Here is a 22,308-nt window from a genome sequence, read left to right as displayed (position 1 = left end):
CCACAGCCACATACTAAACTTATGTTTCTTCTTAGTGGTAACATGACCTCACTCCTCTCTCAAGTTTACATTTAGCATGTACCGTCTGTGTTTTTGAAGGTTTATATTTATTATTGCCATTAAGTGTCCTTAGTAATGAAACACTGATACTGATATAACCTGGCAGCAATAAACACATCATTCAAGGTTAATAATTTATTAGTGTACAATCATGTGTCACCTCTGAGAAGCTTTCGGCAATGCTGCTCAAAAGCTAAAAAAGAAAAACAAACTTCCAATTTTATTATTGTTTCAAAACCTCTAAAATTTTTCATCATACCATTCCCATGCTTTCATCTTAATGAAATGTCACAAGAAGAACTGGAGTGAGTAGATTTCTCTGTGAATTACATGGGGAGAAAAGTAATATGTTGCTGCTGCTCTTCTCCTTCCACCAACTAAATGACTTAAAGTAGACTCCAAAGCTTTCTCCTTGCTTATAGAAACCATTTGGACCATTGGGAACATTTTCCACTTGCAAAAAACACTGATAGTCATTCTGTGGACTATCATGGAAACATGAAGCGCCACCATAATTGAGACAACACTATTTTAAAACCACAAATGACAATTTAAAAGAGACATATGATTAGCAGAACATTGTAGGGTCTACCCAAGCAGAAAGCCTGGCTAATCATCTGGTGCTAGGCTTTTGGAAAAGCTGTAAATGTAAAAAAAATAAAATAAAACATGCATACAATCTCATCAGGGGGCCATATGTACGGTAAATGTATTTTTTATTTTTTAGAAAAAAGTTATAAGGGAATTAATATATTTATTACACAATCTGCTTGAGTGTTGTATCAAAATCAAAATAACAATGTATAAATGTTCTATAAAGCGATATCAGTATATCAGATTTTTTAGCGATAGAAAAAAATGTTTCTCTTTCCTCCGATTAAAAGCAAAAAGATCATGATGTGACGTGATGCACTTCTGCATTTGTCCTCCTTACACACACTGCACATTACACACAATTGCATAAAATGATTTAACCATAAACCATGTAACACTTTCCCTGCAGAGAATTTGTGTTTAATCAGACCAAAATACGATTTAATCTTGTCCTGAATTATAATAAACAACCAATAAATTACCAGAGTGGTTTCTAAATGGGAAATATTCCATAAACAATAATATATGACATCACCCGCAGCTCCACCAATCAGCTCCCTCCGTGCTCTCCGCTCCGAGGCGGAGGGAGGAATATTTCAGCCTTCAGAAGCAACCTTCAGCAGACAGAGAGGATCTACGATCAGATGTCAGGGAAACTGAATGATGCAGAACGTTACCGATGATGTTTGATCCGGACACTGACGCGCATTAACGCTGATGACAGAGTGGGACGATTGAATGGCAGGAAGATCCCGGAGCGCAGAGCTGCGTCAATAAATAATGTAAGCAGAGAAAGGATGGCTATTGTGGGATGTTTACACCCCACATATTTCACTGTTCTGCATCGCAGCTTCCTCGGAGCAGAGCTTCTCAACTGAATTGAAGGCAGCTAAAATGACTGCAGGTTGCAGAACCTCTTCTCTCTGTGTGTGTTTGTTTGCGCTGATATTTACATTTCGACACTCTGGCCACGCATCACACTGCATTACTCACCAACCCCGTGTAGATTCAACGTGCGTTTTTTTTTTTTCCTCTCTGTGCACCTTTTAGGTTCATAGCTAATTGTGTTATGTGACGACCGTTTTAAAACATTAAAATCCTAACAAGAGTGTTGCATTCCTCGCTGAAAGTAATTGGTAATTATTCTATTTGCAGAGAGTCATTCTGGAGCGTCAGACTGCAGCACCAATTGGTGCAATTCAGGAGCTCATCATCTGTCCAGCTTCTCAGTGACCTCTTTCTCACCTCACTGTTAATAGTGGTGAAACGTATGACTTCATCTTAAGCTTTAGAGAAGAAAGAGTCCGTCCTCAGTTTATCGTGACTATACTGTGAAGGTGAATTTAAATTATGTAAAATTTATGTAAAGATCTTTTTAAAGCATTCTGCAGGATAAAGACATATCCTGTGATTGCCTATTACATAACAGAGGGACACTTTGATTGGCTGTGGAAGAGGGGTGTCCTGGAAGAGTGGCCAAGGCTTTGGCTCTGTACAATGCTTTGAAAAAACAATTTGACCCCTCACAGATTGTTTTTTCCCCTTTGCTTTTATTTTGCACTTAGATGTTTCAGATAATCAAAGAAATGTTAGCATCATGCAAGATAACGAGAGAATATGGATAATGCACTTTTAAAATGCTTATTTTGTTTTTTAAGGTAGAAAACAAGATTTTTCAAACGAACCAGAGCCTATGTGAAATGGTAATCAGCTTCAAAACTGACTAACTAGTTGTGCCATCTTTGGTAACAACTACCATCAAGCTTTTGGGATAGCTGGGTTTGATTGTTGTATTTCATTGTGGGGAAAATTTGGCCAAGAGAATTGTTTTAATTTGTGCTATTGGAGACTTCTCCAGTATGAAAAGTCTGCCACATCGTCTGGGACTCATTCAAGTCCAGACTTTAACTAGGCCACTCCAAAACACAGCTGTCTTTAGAGCCATTCAGATGTGGACTTCCTATTGTGCTTTGGACCATTGTTTTACTGTATAAACCAAGGACACTTGAGCTTAAGGTCATTAGTGGATGATTTCTGATCAAGAGGACAATTTATTGTTACATTAATAAGGCATGTTTACCATGTCTGGAAGTAGCCTGGACCATCATACAGCCACCTCCGTGCCATATGGTGCTCTTTTTCTGGAATTCTGTTAGTTTTATGCTAATGTCATAGGAGAAAAACCTTCCAACAGTTCCAACTGTTGACCTTTGAACTCTCTGATGGATGTTATTTTTGCCTGTCTCTTGTTCTGTTGCTGGATCATGATCATTGCCCTTAACCAAGACGAACTAGACCTGTTCCATGTGGATCATACTGTATCTCTCGCCACATTGTTGTCACAAACACTTCAAAATGGAATTGCAACTCTTCTAAAACAGAAAACTGGAAATGACTCTGTTTTTATGCTGCTCTTGTATTTCTTTAGATCACAGTATGGGGAATTGCTTTTGAGATCATTTAGCCAATAGATCAGATGGGTCCTGATTTATTGATTCTACAGAAAACACAGCAAATAGCTCTTGGGATAGCTAATCAACCTCTTTCCAAAAATATGTTGGTTTTTTACTCGTAGTTTATGATTTAACAAAGGGAGTGTTTACTTTTCCACGTGATACTAGATGATTTTTTTTTTCTTAAAAAATTCAATTATCTTTAAAACACTACGTGGTGTATTTATGCAGATTTTCTTTGTCCAAAGCTGAAATGCGTTGACAGAAACATTTTAGACAAACAAGAACAGTTGTTTGTCTAAAATTACAAACGATTGTCATTTTAGGCAGAACGCTTATTCACATCACTACAGAAACAAATACTAGTTTTGTCAGGACTACAATTTGTAACAAGACAGTAAGTAAATACAGGGAGTCTAGTTAGTGGTGTAGTTAAAGTCTCAGTTAGCCTTGAACTGATTGCAGTTAGAGTTGAACTTTATGAGGATCTGAAAGGCAGTTCACCACTCCAATAGCTGTGCAAGATTGTGTTTACATGCATGTGCACTTATTGGGCAATGTTGACAGTGAAAGCTGTGCATACATGAATGGACACATTATCAGGTTGTTGCTGCAGAGACAAAGACACTAAATGGACCAGAAAGTGACAGTGAGGCAAACGGTCAGTTACACAATCAGTGCCAAACAAATCCACTCCCAGTTGTTGAGCGATCAGTCATACCAAACATATCAACATGTTTATCCAGATAACAAAAAAGCATTTCTTTTCCACACTAATGCAGCATCTCATGCCTCAAAAACAACGTATTTTTGTAAAATATCAGAACTAACTTTCTTTCCATTTTGACTTTAACTTGATGAAAAGTTACAATACTCATAACTCAGCTGTTCATTGTTTTTTCTTTGCCAGGATTTTATCACAGTTGCTTTATTATAACAATCTGTGATGAGTAACTTGTTGGTCTGTTAGTCAGCAGAAGTTCCTCAAACTTTGATTCTAGTTGAAAAAAATCATCTTCATCATAAGTCTTTCTTTGTGTCTACTAGTAACATGATGCCATCTGTTCCATTAGACATGCTGGACTGTCTGTGGATGTTTATGTACATGCAACAGTATCTGAGTCAGCACACCTACCACACACCTACCACAGATATCACATATTCTCTGTTCTTATGACAGCTCTCTCCATTCTCCCTTTGTTACATTATACATAATACATTTCACTCTGCTCTTTTTTGCTTTGTCTTTGTTTCCTGTGTGGGTGTTTGGTGTTATTTATGTATTTCAGGATACATTGTGATAGAATCTTTTGTTCTAGACTGATAAGTAAAATATATCTAACATTTTTCCTTTTATTAAATCTGAATATCTTAAGGGAAAGTTGCAATTTACACTTCGAGTTGAAGAAAATGTCCTACAATCAAGTTTTATTATGTATTATTGTACACAGTAAAAAAACAAATTTTAAATGCTCTCTGTTGCTCTAATTTCTACAAAAAAAAAACTGCATATTGCATGTTTATGTCTTTGCTTGCATCTGCAGCAAAGCTTTAGCAATTTTCAAAGATTGTAAGATTCTAGAACAATAAGGCATCTACAGTCTCTTAGAAATAATCTTGTCCCTAATTGACCGTGAAGAAGCGGAAAAGATATTTGACAATTTCATTTTTAGCATCTTTATCGTGAGACAAGAACATCTAGAAACAATATTTTCATGCATCATCAGACATCAGTCAGATGAGTAAACATACTCCTCACAAAGCAGCATCCCAAGAATGAAGAAATGGATTCGAAAACATTGTTTTTTTCTAGGCAGGAACTGACTTAGACGTAGATTATTAGCATATTGATAAACTCTACTGAGTAAAAATCAAAGGATTATTTATACATATCTTTATTTCCAGCTACAGACCATGAACTATGTGGGTCAGCTGGCGGGCCAGGTGTTTGTGCAGGTCAAGGAGCTGTACAGGGGGCTCAACCCTGCAACGCTGTCTGGATGCATTGATGTCATTGTGGTCCGGCAGCCTGATGGCTCGCTGCAGTGCTCCCCGTTTCACGTCCGCTTCGGAAAGATGGGTGTGCTGCGGTCCCGTGAGAAAGTGGTAAGAGTCTCTCTGTTTTACATTCATCTCTAGTTGTGTTTTCTGTATGCTGCTTGTTAGAGGTGGTGTGTATAGGTACAAGTAATGTCACAGGATAAAAAAATGACACAGCCAACAAAACAAACAGGATAAACAACAGTATTCTTATGTTTATTTGATCATTTCTTTTATTTTCACAACATTTGCAGTATAAAATGTAAAAACAACTTTGACATTTTTTACTGTGTAAAGGTACATTTCTAGTACCAATTTACCAAGCAATTCATTAACAAATTCCCTGCTGGATTATTTTCACTTTTTTATTATTTTCAATTCTAATTTTACAAAGATAAACTTCAATATATTTTATTGAAGTTTAATGTGATAGACCTATACTAAGTGGTGCACAGTTGTGAAGTTGGATATTAATGATACATATAATCCTTTTTGAAAATATACATTTGAAAAGACAGTGATACATTTGTATTAAATCCCTTCCCTTTCTCCAAAAATAAAATTCATTGCTGTCAAGTGCCAATTGTGTGTATAAGTCACCAAATAAAAAATCCGCCAGTGAGTATTTTAATCTCATTCTACGTCCAGCTATTCTTTGAAAGTCTTAGGGGTTTTTTTGTGCATTGGCGAAAAAACAACATAGTAAAGGCCAAGAAAGACACCAGCCAGGTGAGGAAAACAGTTGTAGAAAAGTTTAAAGCAGGATTAAGTTATAAAACAAGATCTTTGGACATTTCTGAGAACAATCCATTATTCCAAAATGGAGTACGGCACAAACGCAAACATTACATTATAATGGTTGCATCATACCTCGACTAAAATTTTTAGATTTCCATAGGAGCAAAGTAAATTTGTTGTTTGGTAACAGGCTGACAAGGGTCAACACTTTTGTTTCTCATAGGTGGACATAGAGATTAATGGAGAGCCGGTTAGTTTGCACATGAAGCTGGGAGAGAATGGAGAGGCTTTCTTCGTCACAGAGACTGAGGACACACTGGTGAGTGATGACTGACGGATTCATCACTGCAGTTCAATAAACACATGCAATTATAGCGCAGAACATAGCGTAACTTGTAGACGTAGGTTTTCACTGCCTGAAATAACATACAGACGAGTGTGATTAGTTCCTGCCACCTTTTACAGTTTTAACTCCTTCTGGTTTTACAATTCACTGTTTGATCTGTAGCTATAACTTGTTATTTTAACTGCCATTCCTGCCTAGACAAGCCTGGAAAATCCAGAAATGCATCCTTGGGCATTTTGTTGTCTACATGAAGCTGTCAGAGAAGGGAAATCCTATCAAAAACTATTTAACATCTTTTCATTTGATTATTCTGAAATCTTTGACATGGTTTGTTTTGCTCAAATATGGTAAAGTTTTGAATATGGTATCAGAAGCACACCGAAGGGCCTTTAGCCCAAGTGACAACAATAATATTATATTGCTTACTCATTAGTTTAGATGGTGCTTTTGAATATCAGATGAGACATAAATCCACAAGCATACCGAGCAGATATTTTGAGATTTCTGGTGTCATTTTGGCTTTTTTGACATTATCTTCCTGGAAAAAATGACTCTAACTAGTAAGAAAGAATCAACAACTCAGTCAAACTGGTTTATCTGAAAACACCCTTGAAACAATCCAAAATGTTTTAAGATGTCACCCTGCTACAATCAATCTTTATGCTTCCTCAATACATGTCATATGTTTTATCTTTAGTTTTATTTACCGTATGAATGTCAAGAAAATAATTACATCAGCCTCAAACACATCTATTTTTACATATGTATATAAAATGAGCAAAATAAGTGTTTGAAATAAAAACATAGTCGATGAGTCACTGTGATGTTAGCATCACACACCCAAAAGCTTTATTCAGCAGCTTTGTGACCAGGGCAGGACAGATGCATAAGAGAACAAAGCCACTGCCTGGGGCCACCAGGCCAGCAGGGGGCGACTGAGAGCCTTTGAATTCTCACACAATAAAAATAACAGAACGTATTTTGTGGTTGCTTTTAGATTTTAGACAAGAAAAAGAAACTTTTGTGCTTAATTTTTTTTTCTTCAAAATATTAGATTTAAAAGAATTCTATATTTTTAACTAATTCTGATGATTCACCAAAACATATAACTTGTTTAGATTTTTAAAGAACTGACACATACTGCGTGTAAACATGCAGTTTTACATTGGGAGTGTCACAGTGTAATGCTTTGATTTTAGCTGACTTGAATAAATTCTACAGTTTTTCTTTACATCATTTATATCCTAAAAATATTATCATAAGTGTAATTTATAATATTTAATTGATAGACAAATATTGCCTGAGTTGATAACTTTAAAATATTTCCTAAATACACAATGCGCATATAATTAAACAAGTTGATGCCCTGGCAATTAGTAAAATTTTGTCTTTTGGACAGTGGTGTCCAAACGTAAACGCTGCATAGGGCCCGGTTCAACACAGACCCGGGTCTGCCTTTGATAAAGAGAGAATGTGTCTGGAAATGTAAGCAGGGCTTATTGCGAAAAAAAACAAAACAGATTCCACTGAGAACATGTTGGCACGTATCCACTTCGCTTTCAGCTATGTGGAATAACACAACAGAAGAAATACTCTAGCTTAAAAACATTTTAGGCACACTATCACAAGGGAATCCTGTTACATGGAGGTATTTGTGGCTGTAATTCTGGCTTAACAGGAAATAGACTAAGCTGGAGGCACTTGTGTTTACTTTGAAATAAGTTTTGAGTAAAAGATAAGGAGCCCTAGAGGTTAGAGAGGAGCACTGGAGGTGGCGTTTGGCAGAGGGGCAGTGTAGAGGAGTGGCTACAACTTTTCTGGAGGAAAGAAAAAAGCCAGCCCAACTCTACTAATGGGATAAACAAATGTGAGCAGTCACAATTACATTAGTGGCACCATGAGAAGAGTTGTCTGCTTTCCTGAATGCAGAATGATTTGGAATAGGCAACTATTAGAGGGGATGTGCAGCAAATGCCTATCTCATTCACATTCAGAGTGACTAAACTCTTCTAAAACGTAAGTTTTCTGTACATAGGTGTATATAGGAAGTGAGTTTGAACTTCTCTGTAAATAAACTATACTATTCTGATTGGCTGTCGCTTTAAATCCTCTCCTTCACTCAGCCCTCCCATTCCAGAGTGGAAAACTGCCAGAGACCTATTTATAGTTCTGACCAATTCACTCTCTGTGCCTTGTGTGTTCACACACACAGAAATTCGCTGGTCACTGATCTGTGCAGACAGGACAGACAGGGGGACAGAGGATCAGACAGATGTACTGTACGTAATCTAAAAGCGGATCATAGCTTTCTGTTAGTTGAACAGGTTTAGGAGGACCTTAGGGGACAGCTTGAGGAACTTTTTAAATTTACATATTTTATGTGTCTTCGTTCTGCCCTTTCCCCCAGTTCAAATCTAAAGTTTCACATGTTGAAGGAAAAAACTTTTTTTTAAAAAAAAAGAACTATGTGGGATCAACCCCAGACGTCTTTTTCACTCCTACCTTCTCTCTCTCTCCCTCCCTTTATCTACTCCTCAGGGTGTAAAGTTAAACCTCAGGACTTGTCAGGACTTATGCATTTACAAATAATGTAGGTCCCTCTTGTGAAACACTGCTACATTCCTGTAGTGCAAAGTGAAAACAAACAAACAAAAAAAACATAATTGAATGTATCTCTCTATGTTCATAGTCATTTTCTTAAGTATTTATATTATATGTCATTGACTTATATGAAAAATCTATTTAATTAGCTTAAACTATCACTATTATTTAGCTTCATTTAAATCAAGTTTCTTGTTAGTAAAATTTCAGCTGCCTTTGGAAGAAAGGTAGTAAAGCTTTGAGGACGGAAAATTAGAAGTGAATAAAAAGTCTGAACTCAAACTGGATCTGGACTGGATGCTCCCAGGAAGGACAGATGTCAGTCCAGATGTGTTTTATCCTTGCATTGTGTGCATTCAGGGCACTACTGCTTCTTTTCCTTTCCCAACTAAATGAGTTAGCCTGCACTACGGCATGTGTGCAGCCAAGCATGTGCCAGTCTGCACTTCGTGTTCCTTATTTATCTAACCCCCCCCCTTCACCACTACCACCATGATTTAGCTAATCTTGGCTCAAACGCTAAATCTCGCCGGATTATGTCAAATCCGGTGGTGAAAAAACGTCTCTGTCTCATCAACGGGTGAAAGCTTCTGCCCATCTCCTGTTCTTTCACCATATGACAAAAATCACATTGGCTATAAAATAGAGTTCCAGAACAATTTCAAACATTTGCAGTTTCACTTATATTGCTGCCCATTCATTGTACATTTTTAACACCTCATCAGTCTCTGTTAGCTATCGAATCAAAGACCTCAAATGATAAAGGCATGCCTCCTGTCAACAGGAAGTGGTGCCAGCCTACCTTGCAACTTCACCCATCATGACAGTGGGGGAGGAGTTAATGCAGACCGAACTGGGCAGGGGTGCTTCTCACCATCATGGTACGCTTGGCTAAAAATAAATGCTGGAATTTGTCATTTTGAGAAAAGAAAATATTTATGCTGCTCTCTTTTATCACACAGACAACATCCCCTGCAGCACACTTCCTGTCCAGAGCCTGGGGCCGCAAGATGGAGCGACATTGAAGAAAAGGAGGAGGAGGAGGAGGAAGGCAAGGCCACAAGGAGGAGGGGGAGCCGGAGGGAGAAGAGAGGACAGTGGAGAGGAGTTCTCAGAGGATGAAGACATGTTTACTATTGATCTGAGTTCGGATGAGGAGAAGGGCGGGGACAGCAGCAGGTGTGTGTGGGGACATGGAGTACAGCCATGTTTAATCACGAGATCGCTGTCGATCAGTTATGCTCTCTTGGTTCAGACACAAATTCCCATTAAATCAGCAGTTTTCACTTTGCTTTAAAGATTTTGAAATGTGCTTGTACAAAACGCCCTTTAAGATCAAGAAAAGAAGGATTAAAATTTTCAACATGTTTTTTAACACTGATCTAAAGAAAATTCCCTTGAACAGTTTTAGCTTTCATATCTTTTATATAAAGAAGTAGTCATTAAATCTGTAAAGAATAATACCTTTTGTTGTTGCCGCCTGCTGTCATCATTTCTACAGAACAAGTCATTTAAGAGTAATTATGGACTTAACTTGTAAGACTTCAAGCCTGCACCTGCCAGTGTTTACTTTAGACATTTTTTTTGAAGCATCTGAATTTATTGAATTCACTCCAAGGATTAGTCCTGCTCTCACGATATTCTCCGTCTCTTTTACATTGTGGTCACTGGCCGCCCTTACTGTAATGATCTGAGGCCATTTTTAGAAAGTCCAACCACAACTGTGTGAGTTGGGAAAATTCCCAAATCCCTTAAAGACATGAAGGAATGTGTATTAATGGTTTACTTCTCCTCTGACTTAAAGTCACTCATTGCAGTTTTTAAATGCATGGATTCAGTTAAACAAGACCAGTTTGATTTTCTGAGTAAAAACACAATAATATTACTTGTAGTGATAATAGCTCTGGATCTCTTGAAACATTTGTGGAACAAATCAGTTTGGGTACTAATTCCTGCATGGGTGTGTGTGTGTGTGTGTGTGATCAGACCAGCGTACAATGATCTGGATCCTACAACCAACAGCAATTCATACCACATGACCGAGTGGACTGAATCACAGAGGTATCACTTTGACACAAATCTCCCAGGCATCCACATTTTATGTATGTCCCACCCTTTTATGCTTCGTTCCAGCAGTTTTTTTTTGTTGACAGCATTTATGTTTAGCCTCAGTTTGCTTTAGCTTTTCTGATTCTCATTTCCTTTTTCATTTTTGTGTGTATTTTACATCCCCCCTAATGAAGTAACGTGATTAAGAAGACTCTCTCCATCCATCCATCCTTTGGTCTGTCCATCTCTTGTCCTCAGAGCACGTCTCGCTGTTCTTCCTTTGCGGGGTATCTTCTTCGATTTTTTGACTTTCTGAATGGAGCATTCAACTAAGAAATGAAAATACTGAAATTGACACAATAAATCAGCTTTTGTACAGATTTGAAGAATATGCTGTTTCCTTAATATACATAATATACAGCAGTATATAATGCTTGGTCTTAATTTTGTGTCTTGTGAAATGTACTTCTACAGCAGTCCAGATGACTCGGCATCATCAACACCGAAGAGTGACTCAGAACTGACCAATCAGACGAATCCTGAAATGCTGTGGACCTGGGGGGAGCTGCCACAGGCTGCACAGGTATACACACACTGACATGTTTTTCTAATTTATCTATATTCACAGAAAAAAATATACCATGTCAGATTTAGACTTTAAAAGTTTTAGTTACTTTATTGACATCCAATAATACAGTTTTAAAGTATATCTGTGGAGGAAGCAAAAGGTTAGATTAAACTAAAAAATATGAATTAAGTTCAGAATGCCATTTTGAATAATTGTTTTTACACTCCCTTTACATTGTTGTATTGTTTTTCAGAGATATTGTCTTATTTCCTGTCAAAATCAAATCAAATGTTCTGCTTGAATAGAAATCATTTTAAGTCTAAATCAGCCAAGGATGTGAATAATCTTAAACCGCATATCTACATCATCAGTGGTGTATCCATGGCACTATAATTCCAGGAACCAGTGAGCAGAATTGTATATTTTTGCTTACTTGCTTTATTTAAACTCAAGCTTTAACTCTGAACAGCTTGCTTGAGTATTTCTACAAACAAATTCATATTTAAAGAGATACAAATAGGGATTATCAGATAATCAGCAATAAGAAAGTTACAGCTACTCAGCAGGAACAGTTTGTCTCTACACTGATTACACTTACAGGTTTGGGCTTTAGAGGGCATGCAGTAAAATGAAACTGGGAACAAACCCCCCCACAAACTCCAGAGTGAAAAATCTTCTTTTCTTCCAGCCATCCTTCCTTGCTTCTCACCAGAAGCACGACTCAGCTGCAGCCGTCTCCATCCCGCTGACTGCAAGCAGCCACTTCAGAGCCATCACGGACACGGGGTCAGCCCCGGAGGGTCCCTGTGGCTTAGAGTCGGCCCAGACCACTGCTGCTGACGGGACAATGGACATAGAAGGAAACAGCTGTGAGCCCTGGCTGAAGTTACAGATTACATCTGAGCAGAACTCTGGAGAAGAAAATGGTAAACAAAAAGTTGGTTTCTGCAATGGGACAAAAATAATTATGTCAGTGATTAAACCTTTGAAATGATTGTAATGTTTTGGTTACATCTGACTTCTTTGAATTGAAGCAGTCAAATGGTGCCATGTAAAACATTTCAAAAGTGAAATATATATGCTTTTATTTTATTATTTTATTATTTGTCAGTTTACGAGGCGTAAACTCAATTTAAACTTTACTGACCTCTAGTGGCTGTCTTATACCTCGTTATGTAGTATGTCCATTGGATGCCAAGAGTAAAATTAGAATTTGTTTACATATATATGTATATAATTAGTCATTCATTCTGGTGTGTTTGAAAATTTGTGGCTTCTCATCTTTATGGGGTTGTGATTGTGAAATGCTAGTTTGGGAAAAAAATGTTGGATCAAAAACCTCAGTGCTAACTTTTAGAAAGTTTCTGTCATTGGCCTGCGTTGGTATTAGTAGTCATAGTTATGTAGGTTTTTGGTAAATATAGTTTAATTTGCTTGTTTTCATCCTTCAGTTGGTGTCTGCTGTTTTTCCCATGTAGTTAAAGAGGCTGAGAATGTTGGCCCGTCATCTATGGAGGTGGAGACAGCTTGTTCAATGTCTCTAAAGTCTCTCCCCGGTCATCTAACTGAAGAAAGTTACAGAGAAAGTCCTGTCAGAAATACTGATTCGCCATCGAAGAGGAAAGGTAGTGGCTGCCTTTTGCATTGCCATAAACAATTCAAATGCCATATTTTTATGGGTGTTATAAATAAAAAAAACATAATCTTGTCTTTTTTAGAAAAAAGAAGCCAGCATCTGGGGGCTGATGGTGTTTATCTGGATGACATTACGGAGCTGGAGCCTGAAGTTGCTGCACTCTACTTCCCAAAAAGGTAAATTTTCTTCAGGTGCTGATAGTCTGTCCAATATCCAACCTATTTCATTTTGACTCTCTTGTTTCAGTGTTTGGTAAACTTAAGTATAATTTTTTAGCAATAGGACTTCACATTTCTACATGTTTGCATTATTAACACATTTTGCTAAGAAATTATTGTTGTGAATTCCATTTTTTTACTCTCAATCTTGTAGACTATATAGTAGTATGATGAGAATACTATAATCAATTTAACAATAGTTTTACAGAAAAATCATTTAGAATAACTGCTGAGACTGCATGTGTCTTTCTCGTCAGTGATGGAGGAGGCAGCTCTACGAGGGGGGACACAGAGATTATGATGGACGTGAGGGGCACCAACCAGTCTCCTCAGTCAGTGGGCAGCAGCGGCGTGGACAGCGGAGTGGACAGTTTGTTGGACCAGATAGCCGACCTGCCTCATGTTGCCATCTCTTTGTGCGGAGGACTGTCAGACAACAAGGAGATCACGAAAGGTAGAAAAATTTACATTGTCTGTTCATCACGTTTCTTTCAAAACATAAGGCGACATTTAGAAATGTTCAACTGAAGTTGAGAATATTCTGTATGCTTTTTGCAGAAAAAAATTCTCGTGTTAATTACTTTGTCTTAACCCTGTTTCTGTTCATCAGTTTATCCTCTTCCTATATTGTGTGTGTTTTTAAAACCACAGAGCAATTCCTGGATAGAGCAGTTTCTTACCAGCAGTTCTCAGAGAACCCGTCTATTATAGATGATCCTAACCTGGTGGTCAAAGTTGGAAACAAGTATGCATTGTTCTTTCAAAAGTATTTCAACTTACAAATGTTTTTATTTGACAAGCACTGGCTTTATGTTTTTTTGGGTAAACATGAATAAAGATGTCGAAATAGTCAGCCATCATATCTGGGAGGCACTATTTTTCAAAAGTGTGTTAATATTTCTGACATCTTTAAATAAATATCCATAGCTAATAATTTAAAAAAAATAGTAATGTATTTTGAATACCAAGTGTAATTCTTAACTGGGAATTGGGATTTTCAGAAGTTATAACCCAATTATTTAATATCCTGAGCATTTTTTTTTTTTTTACCTAAACTAAGTAAGATTTTTGACATGCTCTTTATCGCCCTCTGTGGTATGTTATAGGTACTACAACTGGACCACTGCTGCTCCTGTTATGCTGGCTATGCAGGTCTACCAGAAACCCCTGCCACAGGTAAGAGCAACACAAGGTTAGAAAAACAAGATACCCCATTTATTTAGCATTGTAAATGCTAAGGAAAGTATTACATATAATTTTATTAAGATGTAGTCTCAGTGGTATAAAGTATTTTTGCTTCTGTCATAGCATCAGTTAGTTATTTTGCTAGTTTGGGTCATTTTGTACAAATTGTGTTGCAACCCTCTGCATTACATGTCCCCTGTGTACGCCCAACATTTTGCCTCTGAATATAAAACTTTTTGCTTTTGCTTCGGATATTATCAGTATAAAAACTAAAAATTAACGCATGCCTTGCAGTCATTTCTGGCTCTCATATACAGTGATTTCATCTCTAGTGACATCAGTTCTAGGTAGTTGACGTGAATCGTTTGGTTTTAAATATCTGGCATTACCCCAAGTGCTTTGAACTATTATTAGAAGATCACATCAGTAATCTGTGTACAGCAGTATAATATTGCTTTAAATCTGTTGTCCTAGCACTGAAATAACGTCATGTCTTTATGCTCCTTCTTTTTTCCTCTTCATTTACACAATTTATTCACTTTCCATCAAATTGGCATTTGTGTTCACCAAGTGCTGGTGTCTGAGTTATGTTTTTTCTGTTTTTGGCCTCTTCTCATACTGCTTCCCCGGTCTGTTTGGCTCCACCACTTCAGAGCCTGTACGAATTTCTGCTGTTTCCTGGCTGTTGATCAGAGCATGTCTTTTCTTGTCTGATTCTGTTTTCCGACCTTTTCTTTTCTCCGTGCATGGCTGTGTGTTAGTGCGGAATAGTTGGGGATCAGTTATCTCTTTCCTATTTCTTTCTTTCTTTTCTTGCTGCCATTCCTATGCTTGTTAGTTCTGAGTTACATTTCCAGTCATTTTTGAGTTGTATGGCATCATTTTCCTCAGGCCTCAGTGGAGAATATCATGAAGGAAAAGATGCCTAAGAAAGGAGGACGCTGGTGGTTTTCATGGAGACGGAGGAACAGTGACTCTAAGTCGGTCAGTCCGCAGACAGACACATTATTCTTTTCTAATTAGTTTTGGGGAAATAATGTCAACAGGATCAGAGGATATAATATTTCAGCTTACTGAATTAGTTCTGATCTCTTTGCCCTTCAGGAAACAGCTGCAGAAATGGGAGACAGAGAAGATGGCTCGCTTACTTTGACCTCAGAGAACGGGTGATTTTTCCCATCTAATGACATCATCACTTTTTTCTCTCACGTTAAAATCAGTTTTCCTGTTTTACCAACTCAGTGCCTTGAATATCCTAGTTTGAAAGATGACTCCTCTTCAAGCGATGAGGACCACACATCATGCAATCAGATGTCAGAATCCTTTCAGCCGGAGCCTGTTTTAAACTCCGCCGCCGGTGTGTGTTATAAGAAGACTCTACGGCTTACTTCAGACCAGCTGGTACAGTATTTATTCCTACATCTGACTTTAATCAATGCTAATCAATGCTAATGCTATAAAGCTGTATGGCTAAGAGCATATCAGGCCAATGCTTTAGCACAAGTGAAACAGAAGTTTTTAACATTCAGTGCTAAAATATTTACTTTGAACACAGTAATTCTGTGTACAGTAATTTTGCTGTATAGTCAGACAAACCAAGTTCAGGGTTCAGCAGTCTTTATAACCCATATGACCATTTTTGCTCCTGAAGTTATGAGATTAAATTTATATATATATATATATATATATATATATATATATATATATATATATATATATATATATATATATATATATATATATATATATATATATATATATAAGGTTTTATAACAAAGAGAATAATACAATTTTACCAAGGAGCAATGAACTGCAGGTTAAATATTTAAAGTAAATTTTAAGTAAAACCATGCAGTTTACGACCTTCTGAAGAAAATATTTTTCCTGCATCAGTGTGATTTGCTAGTGGAAAGACTGCAAAATTGAGCCGTTATTTAAAAAGCTGCTTGTTTTAAAATAATTATTGGCCAAAGTTGTACAGTCAGTGCTGAAGGCCCCCTGCAAATATCCATCTTTGGAGCTTCAAGTTTAGGACCTTGATTGTGCTAAATGTTTGGGATCCCTATGCAGAGGACATAACACTAAATAAATTATTTCTAGAAATCCATTTACAACTCTTTATCCTGTGCTTTGCATAACTTCCTGAATTGTGGTGCATTTGTTTTTATAGGTTAGCCTGCAGCTAAAGGAAGGGCCCAATGAAGTGGTGTTTAGCGTAACCACTCAGTATCAAGGCACGTGCCGCTGTCATGGCACAATCTATCTTTGGAGCTGGGATGACAAGATTATCATCTCAGATATAGATGGAACCATCACCAGGTAAGACACAGCAGGTTATCTGCCATCAATAGTCATTTCCAGCTTATTACCAGTAGATGGCAGGTTTTCCACAAGTTTTTTCTCTGTTGAGATTAGTTTGGTGTGCAAAGTTTGAGTTTAATCACTTTTGTGTCTGTCACAATGTGCTTCAGGTCTGACACTCTTGGCCACATCCTTCCCACTCTGGGTAAAGACTGGACCCACCAGGGTATTGCACGGCTCTACCACAGAGTCAGCCTGTGAGTCTTGCCTAACAATTGTCCGTTTTGCCGTTAGGTGTGCGCTTAAGTCATGTGACTTGGAATTGAATGAGACTTCAGTCACAAATGTAATGATGTTCGACTTGATGAACTCAAAAAAGACTTTGAACTTGACTCAAACCTCTATAACCGTTGGTTATGACTTCATCTTGGACATGAGCCATTTCACTAGAAAATACTGAATGCCAAACACAAACTGTTACATGGAATTGCACCAGGTGTGCTACAATGGAACGCCTGGCACACAATCCTGCTGCAGTGCCTCTCTGGTCATCTGCCAATATTTCCTCCTCCCGTTCCTGCCACTAGCACGCTTCATTTGCCATGCTGTTTACCTTCACTGCATGTCGCTGCGCCGTGAGCCTGAACCAAAGTCAGTCCATTCAGCAGCAATAATCATGTCTAATCTAATGAACTTGATCAGAAAGTTTACTTGTTTAAATAATTCTACTTGCTGTTCTAATGATCTGATACTCAATATTGTAAAAACAGATGGCAAGTGATTAACTGGGAGATAATCTTTATTTTGCATAGAAATAATTGTTTTCATTATTATTGTCATAGATACGTCTCCCCATTTTTTTTTTCTTAATTTGTAAGTTCCAGTTCACTTACTGTTTGAACTGGCAAACAAAAACATCTTTAAAAATAATTTAAAAATCTCAAACTTGCTAATTATTACTCTGTGATTCGATGGCATATTTAGTCAATCACTTATCTAAGACTTGAAAATAAAAGTTTAGACTCAAGTTAGGACTTACATGTCTTTACTTTGGAATCAATTTGGGACTCTAATGTGTTTACTTGGGTCTTGGCTCATGACATAGATAGAAAAACTTCGGGCGTACTTGTATCTTGCAAAACAATTACTTTGTTCCACCTCTGATCTTTAAAATGGAAAATTTCAAAGATGGGAATAATCAGTGATTAAGATTTTTGTTTGTTCACCATAGATTTTTAAGTATATAGTAAAAAGAAACATTAGACCTGAAATGTAAACACTTTGTTTAAGGTTGTATTATGTAAAATTGTCTTTTTTGAGCTTTAATCCATGTAATAATATTACTCCCTCAACAAACACACACCTGCAGTTGTTTTGACGCATTCCTGCATGTTTGAGAAGTCCTTGAATCTAACTTGCTCAGCTCCTTCAGACTAGTGGCAACAGCACTTAGCAAACACCTGGTGGAAGAGCAACTCTACTGAACTTATATCAACTATTTCTCAGTCCTAAGCTCCTAAGAATGCTTGTAAACGGCATGATGGAGAAGCACAGTTGTGATGACATGCTTGGAAAGGGAGCTTCTTAAGGAGACGGAGGCAAATTTCAAGGCATCACAATAATGCAAAGTAAAATTTCTTTTAAGATATTTTTGATATACGCAGCAATTTTATAACAACTGTAGATAACATAGTTACTTGATTGTGCTATAAAATGCCACTATGTGCTGGTATATATATAATACCTCCCGTTTAATATTTTTATATAAAGAGTTTTTTTGTTTTTTTTTTACTTAATACTGTGTTTTGTAACTGAAACATCTTTTTCTGTCACAGAAACGGGTATAAATTTATGTATTGCTCAGCTAGAGCGATTGGCATGGCTGGGATGACGAGGGGCTACCTGCACTGGGTTAATGAAAGAGGAACCATGCTGCCTCTGGGCCCGGTTCTGCTCAGCCCCAGCAGCCTCTTCTCTGCCTTTCACAGGTCAGTTACACACACATGACTAGACTCAAGTAATCAGCAAAATGTTCAGTCATATTTCATATATATTGTTATTATTCAGTGGCTCAATCCCCTGAAACACAATACACAGATTTCATCATGTGCAGCACTTTGAATTAGCATGTTGCTAAAATGTGCTCTACAAATAAACTTGCCTTGCCTAGAATAATTACACAGAGTGGTGTGTTCAAGCCTTCATTGCTGTTAATTATGATGATTTTCCGCTTACAGGTAATGAAAACACAACATTTAAGATTAGAATATTACATCAGACCAATAAAAAATATACAGTAATGTAGTCTTTATGAAAAGCATGTTTAATACCTCCCTAATAATTGTTGTCTTTTAAAGGTAACCCAGTCCATCAGAATGTAACATGTAATTTATTGAATAGGACTGTGTGTACAGTTTATAGTAAGGCTAGACAGTATCGGGAAAGTATTTGAAATACAATATTCCATCAAAACTCTGTGTTTTCAGGGAGATTATTGAAAAGAAACCAGAATTGTTCAAGATTGAGTGTCTGACGGACATCAAGCATCTTTTCTACCCGAACACTGAACCTTTTTATGCCGCCTTTGGGAACAGAGCCACGGTAAGAAACCTGAACACACACTATCACAAACTGTGTACAACAGTTTTCTGATTACACTGAGACCCCTTGATGTCAGCTTTGAGTCAAGTTTCAATTTTTAAAATATTAGACAAGCACAATGAAAGCAAATTTTGTTAGTTTTTGTATTTTGACAAAAGGAATAGATGTTTTGGTGCTGAATGTGAATGTTTGATTCCAGGATGTGTATTCGTACAAGGAAGTTGGCATTCCTCTGAACAGGATTTTCACTGTCAACCCAAAAGGAGAGCTAATACAGGAGCATGCCAAAACAAACATTTCCTCGTAAGTAGTACCCACTGTTTATTTCTAATTCCCATTCATGTGATTTCACTGAAAGCACTCTTACAGTTCTAAGCTTTAAAAGAAAATCTTGTTTTTATGGCTACGTCTTTGTTTCTTTAAGATTTGGACGCCTGTGTGAGATGGTCGACCACGTGTTCCCAGTCCTGCTTCAAAATGAGGAAGCAGACATTCCCTCCTCTGATAGTTTTGATCAAAACACTGACTGGAGGAAACAGTTGCCTGATAGTAGTAGTCATGAGGAGGATGAATCCCAGCCTATTGAGGCAAACTGAAGAAGAAAAAAAACATCGGATAGAGAATCTTCAAGACTGCAGCTTTGGCTTGTCCTGTTCATGATGACAGTATCACAGGTTCACATCTGAGCTCAGAGGTGAAAATTATGCTACCAAAAACTGAGATGGAAAAACGGCCTGAGGATGTGTCTCTAAAAATGGACGATGAAAACAGGTCCTACGCTAAAAGGTTACCTTTAAATAGGTAATTGTGACTTCTCGTGTAAAATAAATGAATGTATGTATAACCATGTAAACAGAATAACTAAATAAGTACAAAGTGGAAATAATAATTAAGGGAAAAGAGGGACTCATTTTCAGGAAAAATAATTGTGGAAAAGGAAAGTTTTGGGAAAAAAGACAGAAAAATGAACCTGATACATTTCAACAAAAGGTTGAGATTTCCTCATAAAGTAAAATTAACACATGGTTTAAAGCACATATGTAAAAGTGTACCATCCCACACATACACCACACTGCAGGAAAATTTTTCCCTGCTCTTTTTTCAGTCCCACAGACCTTTTCATTTAGACTAACAGCAACAACCAATACAGCTGAATAATAAAACTACATTTCCTATTTTTAATGTAATACGTAACTTTAGGTTTTTATGCAGTATCTATTTCTATGTCTTCTTCAGGAAAGAATTTTGACATTTCTACTCAACACTGGCAACTTACCACCAAATGTTATGCAGACACAAAATGCAGTTTAGTATGACCTCATGCACATGTGAATCTTCTAGACCTCTTAAACACAGCATTACATGACAGCCATCCACGTTATGCAAAAAAAAACAAAAAAAAAAAACAACCCAGGTATTGTTTTCTATGACAACAAACTCCTCTGCAAGTGCGACTAAATATTTGTGGTATTTTGACCGTGCTACTGTGACAAATTTGTCTAGTTTTCTGTTATTGTGTTCAAGATAAATGCAGGACAATGCAAACAATGTTGTGTAACGTGGTAACTTGTGAGAATGTAATATATAAATTACACAATATTCTAATAACTAATGTTGATCAATGCAATTTTTTATGTGTATGTAGGACTGAGTAAATGCAGAGTTTTGTAATGCTCTGTACATAGGCAGATGAGTAAAACCATGTATGACGCTTACCCATCCTGTTATTGTAAAAACAAAAAACTGTGTATATTTTTGTGTCAACATTTCTTTTCCGTTCTTTATTTTGTATGTATGTGATGCAGAAGCCTTGCTTCGTGTGTAGCTCTAACAGGGAGAAAACCACTGTAAATAATGTAAATGTTGTTTGGTAGACAAAGTTACAAAAGATTTTGAGATGTTGTGCACCATGCAGCATTTTTCCTTTTATTGTATGTTTTTCTTTTAACAGGTTCTCATTCAAAAGCAGCTATTTAGTACATTGTTGAAGCCATTTTTGAGTAAAGCTGCAGTGTTTTAACAAATGTTTTGACACTTCCAATTAGCTCCTTTGGCCTCTAGTTATACAGTACAGACCAAAAGTTTGGACACACCTTTCTAATTCAATGGGTTTTCTTTATTTTCATGACTATTTATAAGGCAAGAAATCCCACTTGTTAACCTGACAGGGCACACCTATGAAGTGAAAACCATTTCAGGTGACTACCTCTTGAAGCTCATCAAGAAAATGCAGAGTGTGTGCGAAGCAGTAATCACAGCAAAAGGTTGCTACTTTGAAGAAACTAGAATATAAGGGGTATTTTCAGTTGTTTTACACTTTTTTGTTTAGTGCATATTTCCACATGTGTTATTCATAGTTTTGATGCCTTCAGTGTGAATCTACAATGTCAATAGTCATGAAAATAAAGGAAACTCATTGAATTAAAAGGTGTGTCCAAACTTTTGGTCTGTACTGTACATTTGGTTGACTGAAATGTCCCAGCATATTTCTTTCACCTTCCTTTATAAATCAACTTTATAAAAAGAATCACAGTATTTATTTATTTTTTGCTTTTACATTTATTACTATTGTTTAGTAAAAGACTATAGAGAGGATCCAATGGGCCTCCCAGCTGATTATGATTATGTTGTGTTGTAGTTTAGTAATTGTATGAGCTGCTTTAGGTCTGGTGCTGTATTAATCAGGAATTTACCCTTTAAGTTAAATGAGATATTAAGTATCAAAGAGGCATATGTTGTATGAGCTGTTGGAATGTTAAAGATCAAATAATAATCACATTTTAGAGATCTGCTTTACTTTTAGGAAGTGGAAAAACTGAATTAAATCAGTGATTACAACGTCTTCTCAAATTATTCTGTAATTGTCATGTTTTAATTCTTTCTGTGAAAGATTATTTGAAAATACTTAAAACATCTTT

General features: G+C 36.9%; 1 protein-coding gene across 5 annotated transcripts; it reads left to right on the top strand.

The window, feature by feature from the left end:
* The first annotated feature begins 1,237 nt into the window (after positions 1-1,237).
* Positions 1,238-20,814, top strand: lpin1a (lipin 1a). 5 transcript variants are annotated; one of them, XM_032560746.1, is made up of 24 exons: positions 1,238-1,436; positions 5,013-5,213; positions 6,109-6,204; positions 9,617-9,713; positions 9,795-10,011; positions 10,819-10,893; positions 11,076-11,168; positions 11,356-11,464; positions 12,138-12,375; positions 12,928-13,077; positions 13,168-13,261; positions 13,561-13,757; positions 13,955-14,048; positions 14,410-14,479; positions 15,060-15,146; positions 15,380-15,472; positions 15,593-15,654; positions 15,748-15,889; positions 16,659-16,807; positions 16,960-17,046; positions 18,625-18,777; positions 19,276-19,390; positions 19,590-19,693; positions 19,815-20,814. In XM_032560746.1, the coding sequence occupies exons 2-24, from the start codon at positions 5,022-5,024 to the stop codon at positions 19,984-19,986; spliced, it is 2,886 nt and encodes a 961-aa protein (XP_032416637.1). In that variant the 5' UTR covers positions 1,238-1,436; positions 5,013-5,021; the 3' UTR covers positions 19,987-20,814. The 5 variants fall into 5 exon arrangements, with proteins under 5 accessions (XP_032416637.1, XP_032416640.1, XP_032416638.1 ...); XM_032560747.1 differs by having other exon boundaries at positions 1,239-1,436; positions 12,928-13,074; XM_032560749.1 differs by lacking the exon at positions 11,076-11,168.
* Positions 20,815-22,308: the final 1,494 nt, after the last annotated feature.

Source organism: Xiphophorus hellerii, chromosome 4, assembly GCF_003331165.1.
Source record: "Xiphophorus hellerii strain 12219 chromosome 4, Xiphophorus_hellerii-4.1, whole genome shotgun sequence".
Taxonomy (NCBI): Eukaryota; Metazoa; Chordata; class Actinopteri; order Cyprinodontiformes; family Poeciliidae; genus Xiphophorus; species Xiphophorus hellerii.
The sequence above is the reverse complement of the archived record's forward strand: the minus strand, read 5'-3'. Positions and strand labels throughout refer to the sequence as shown.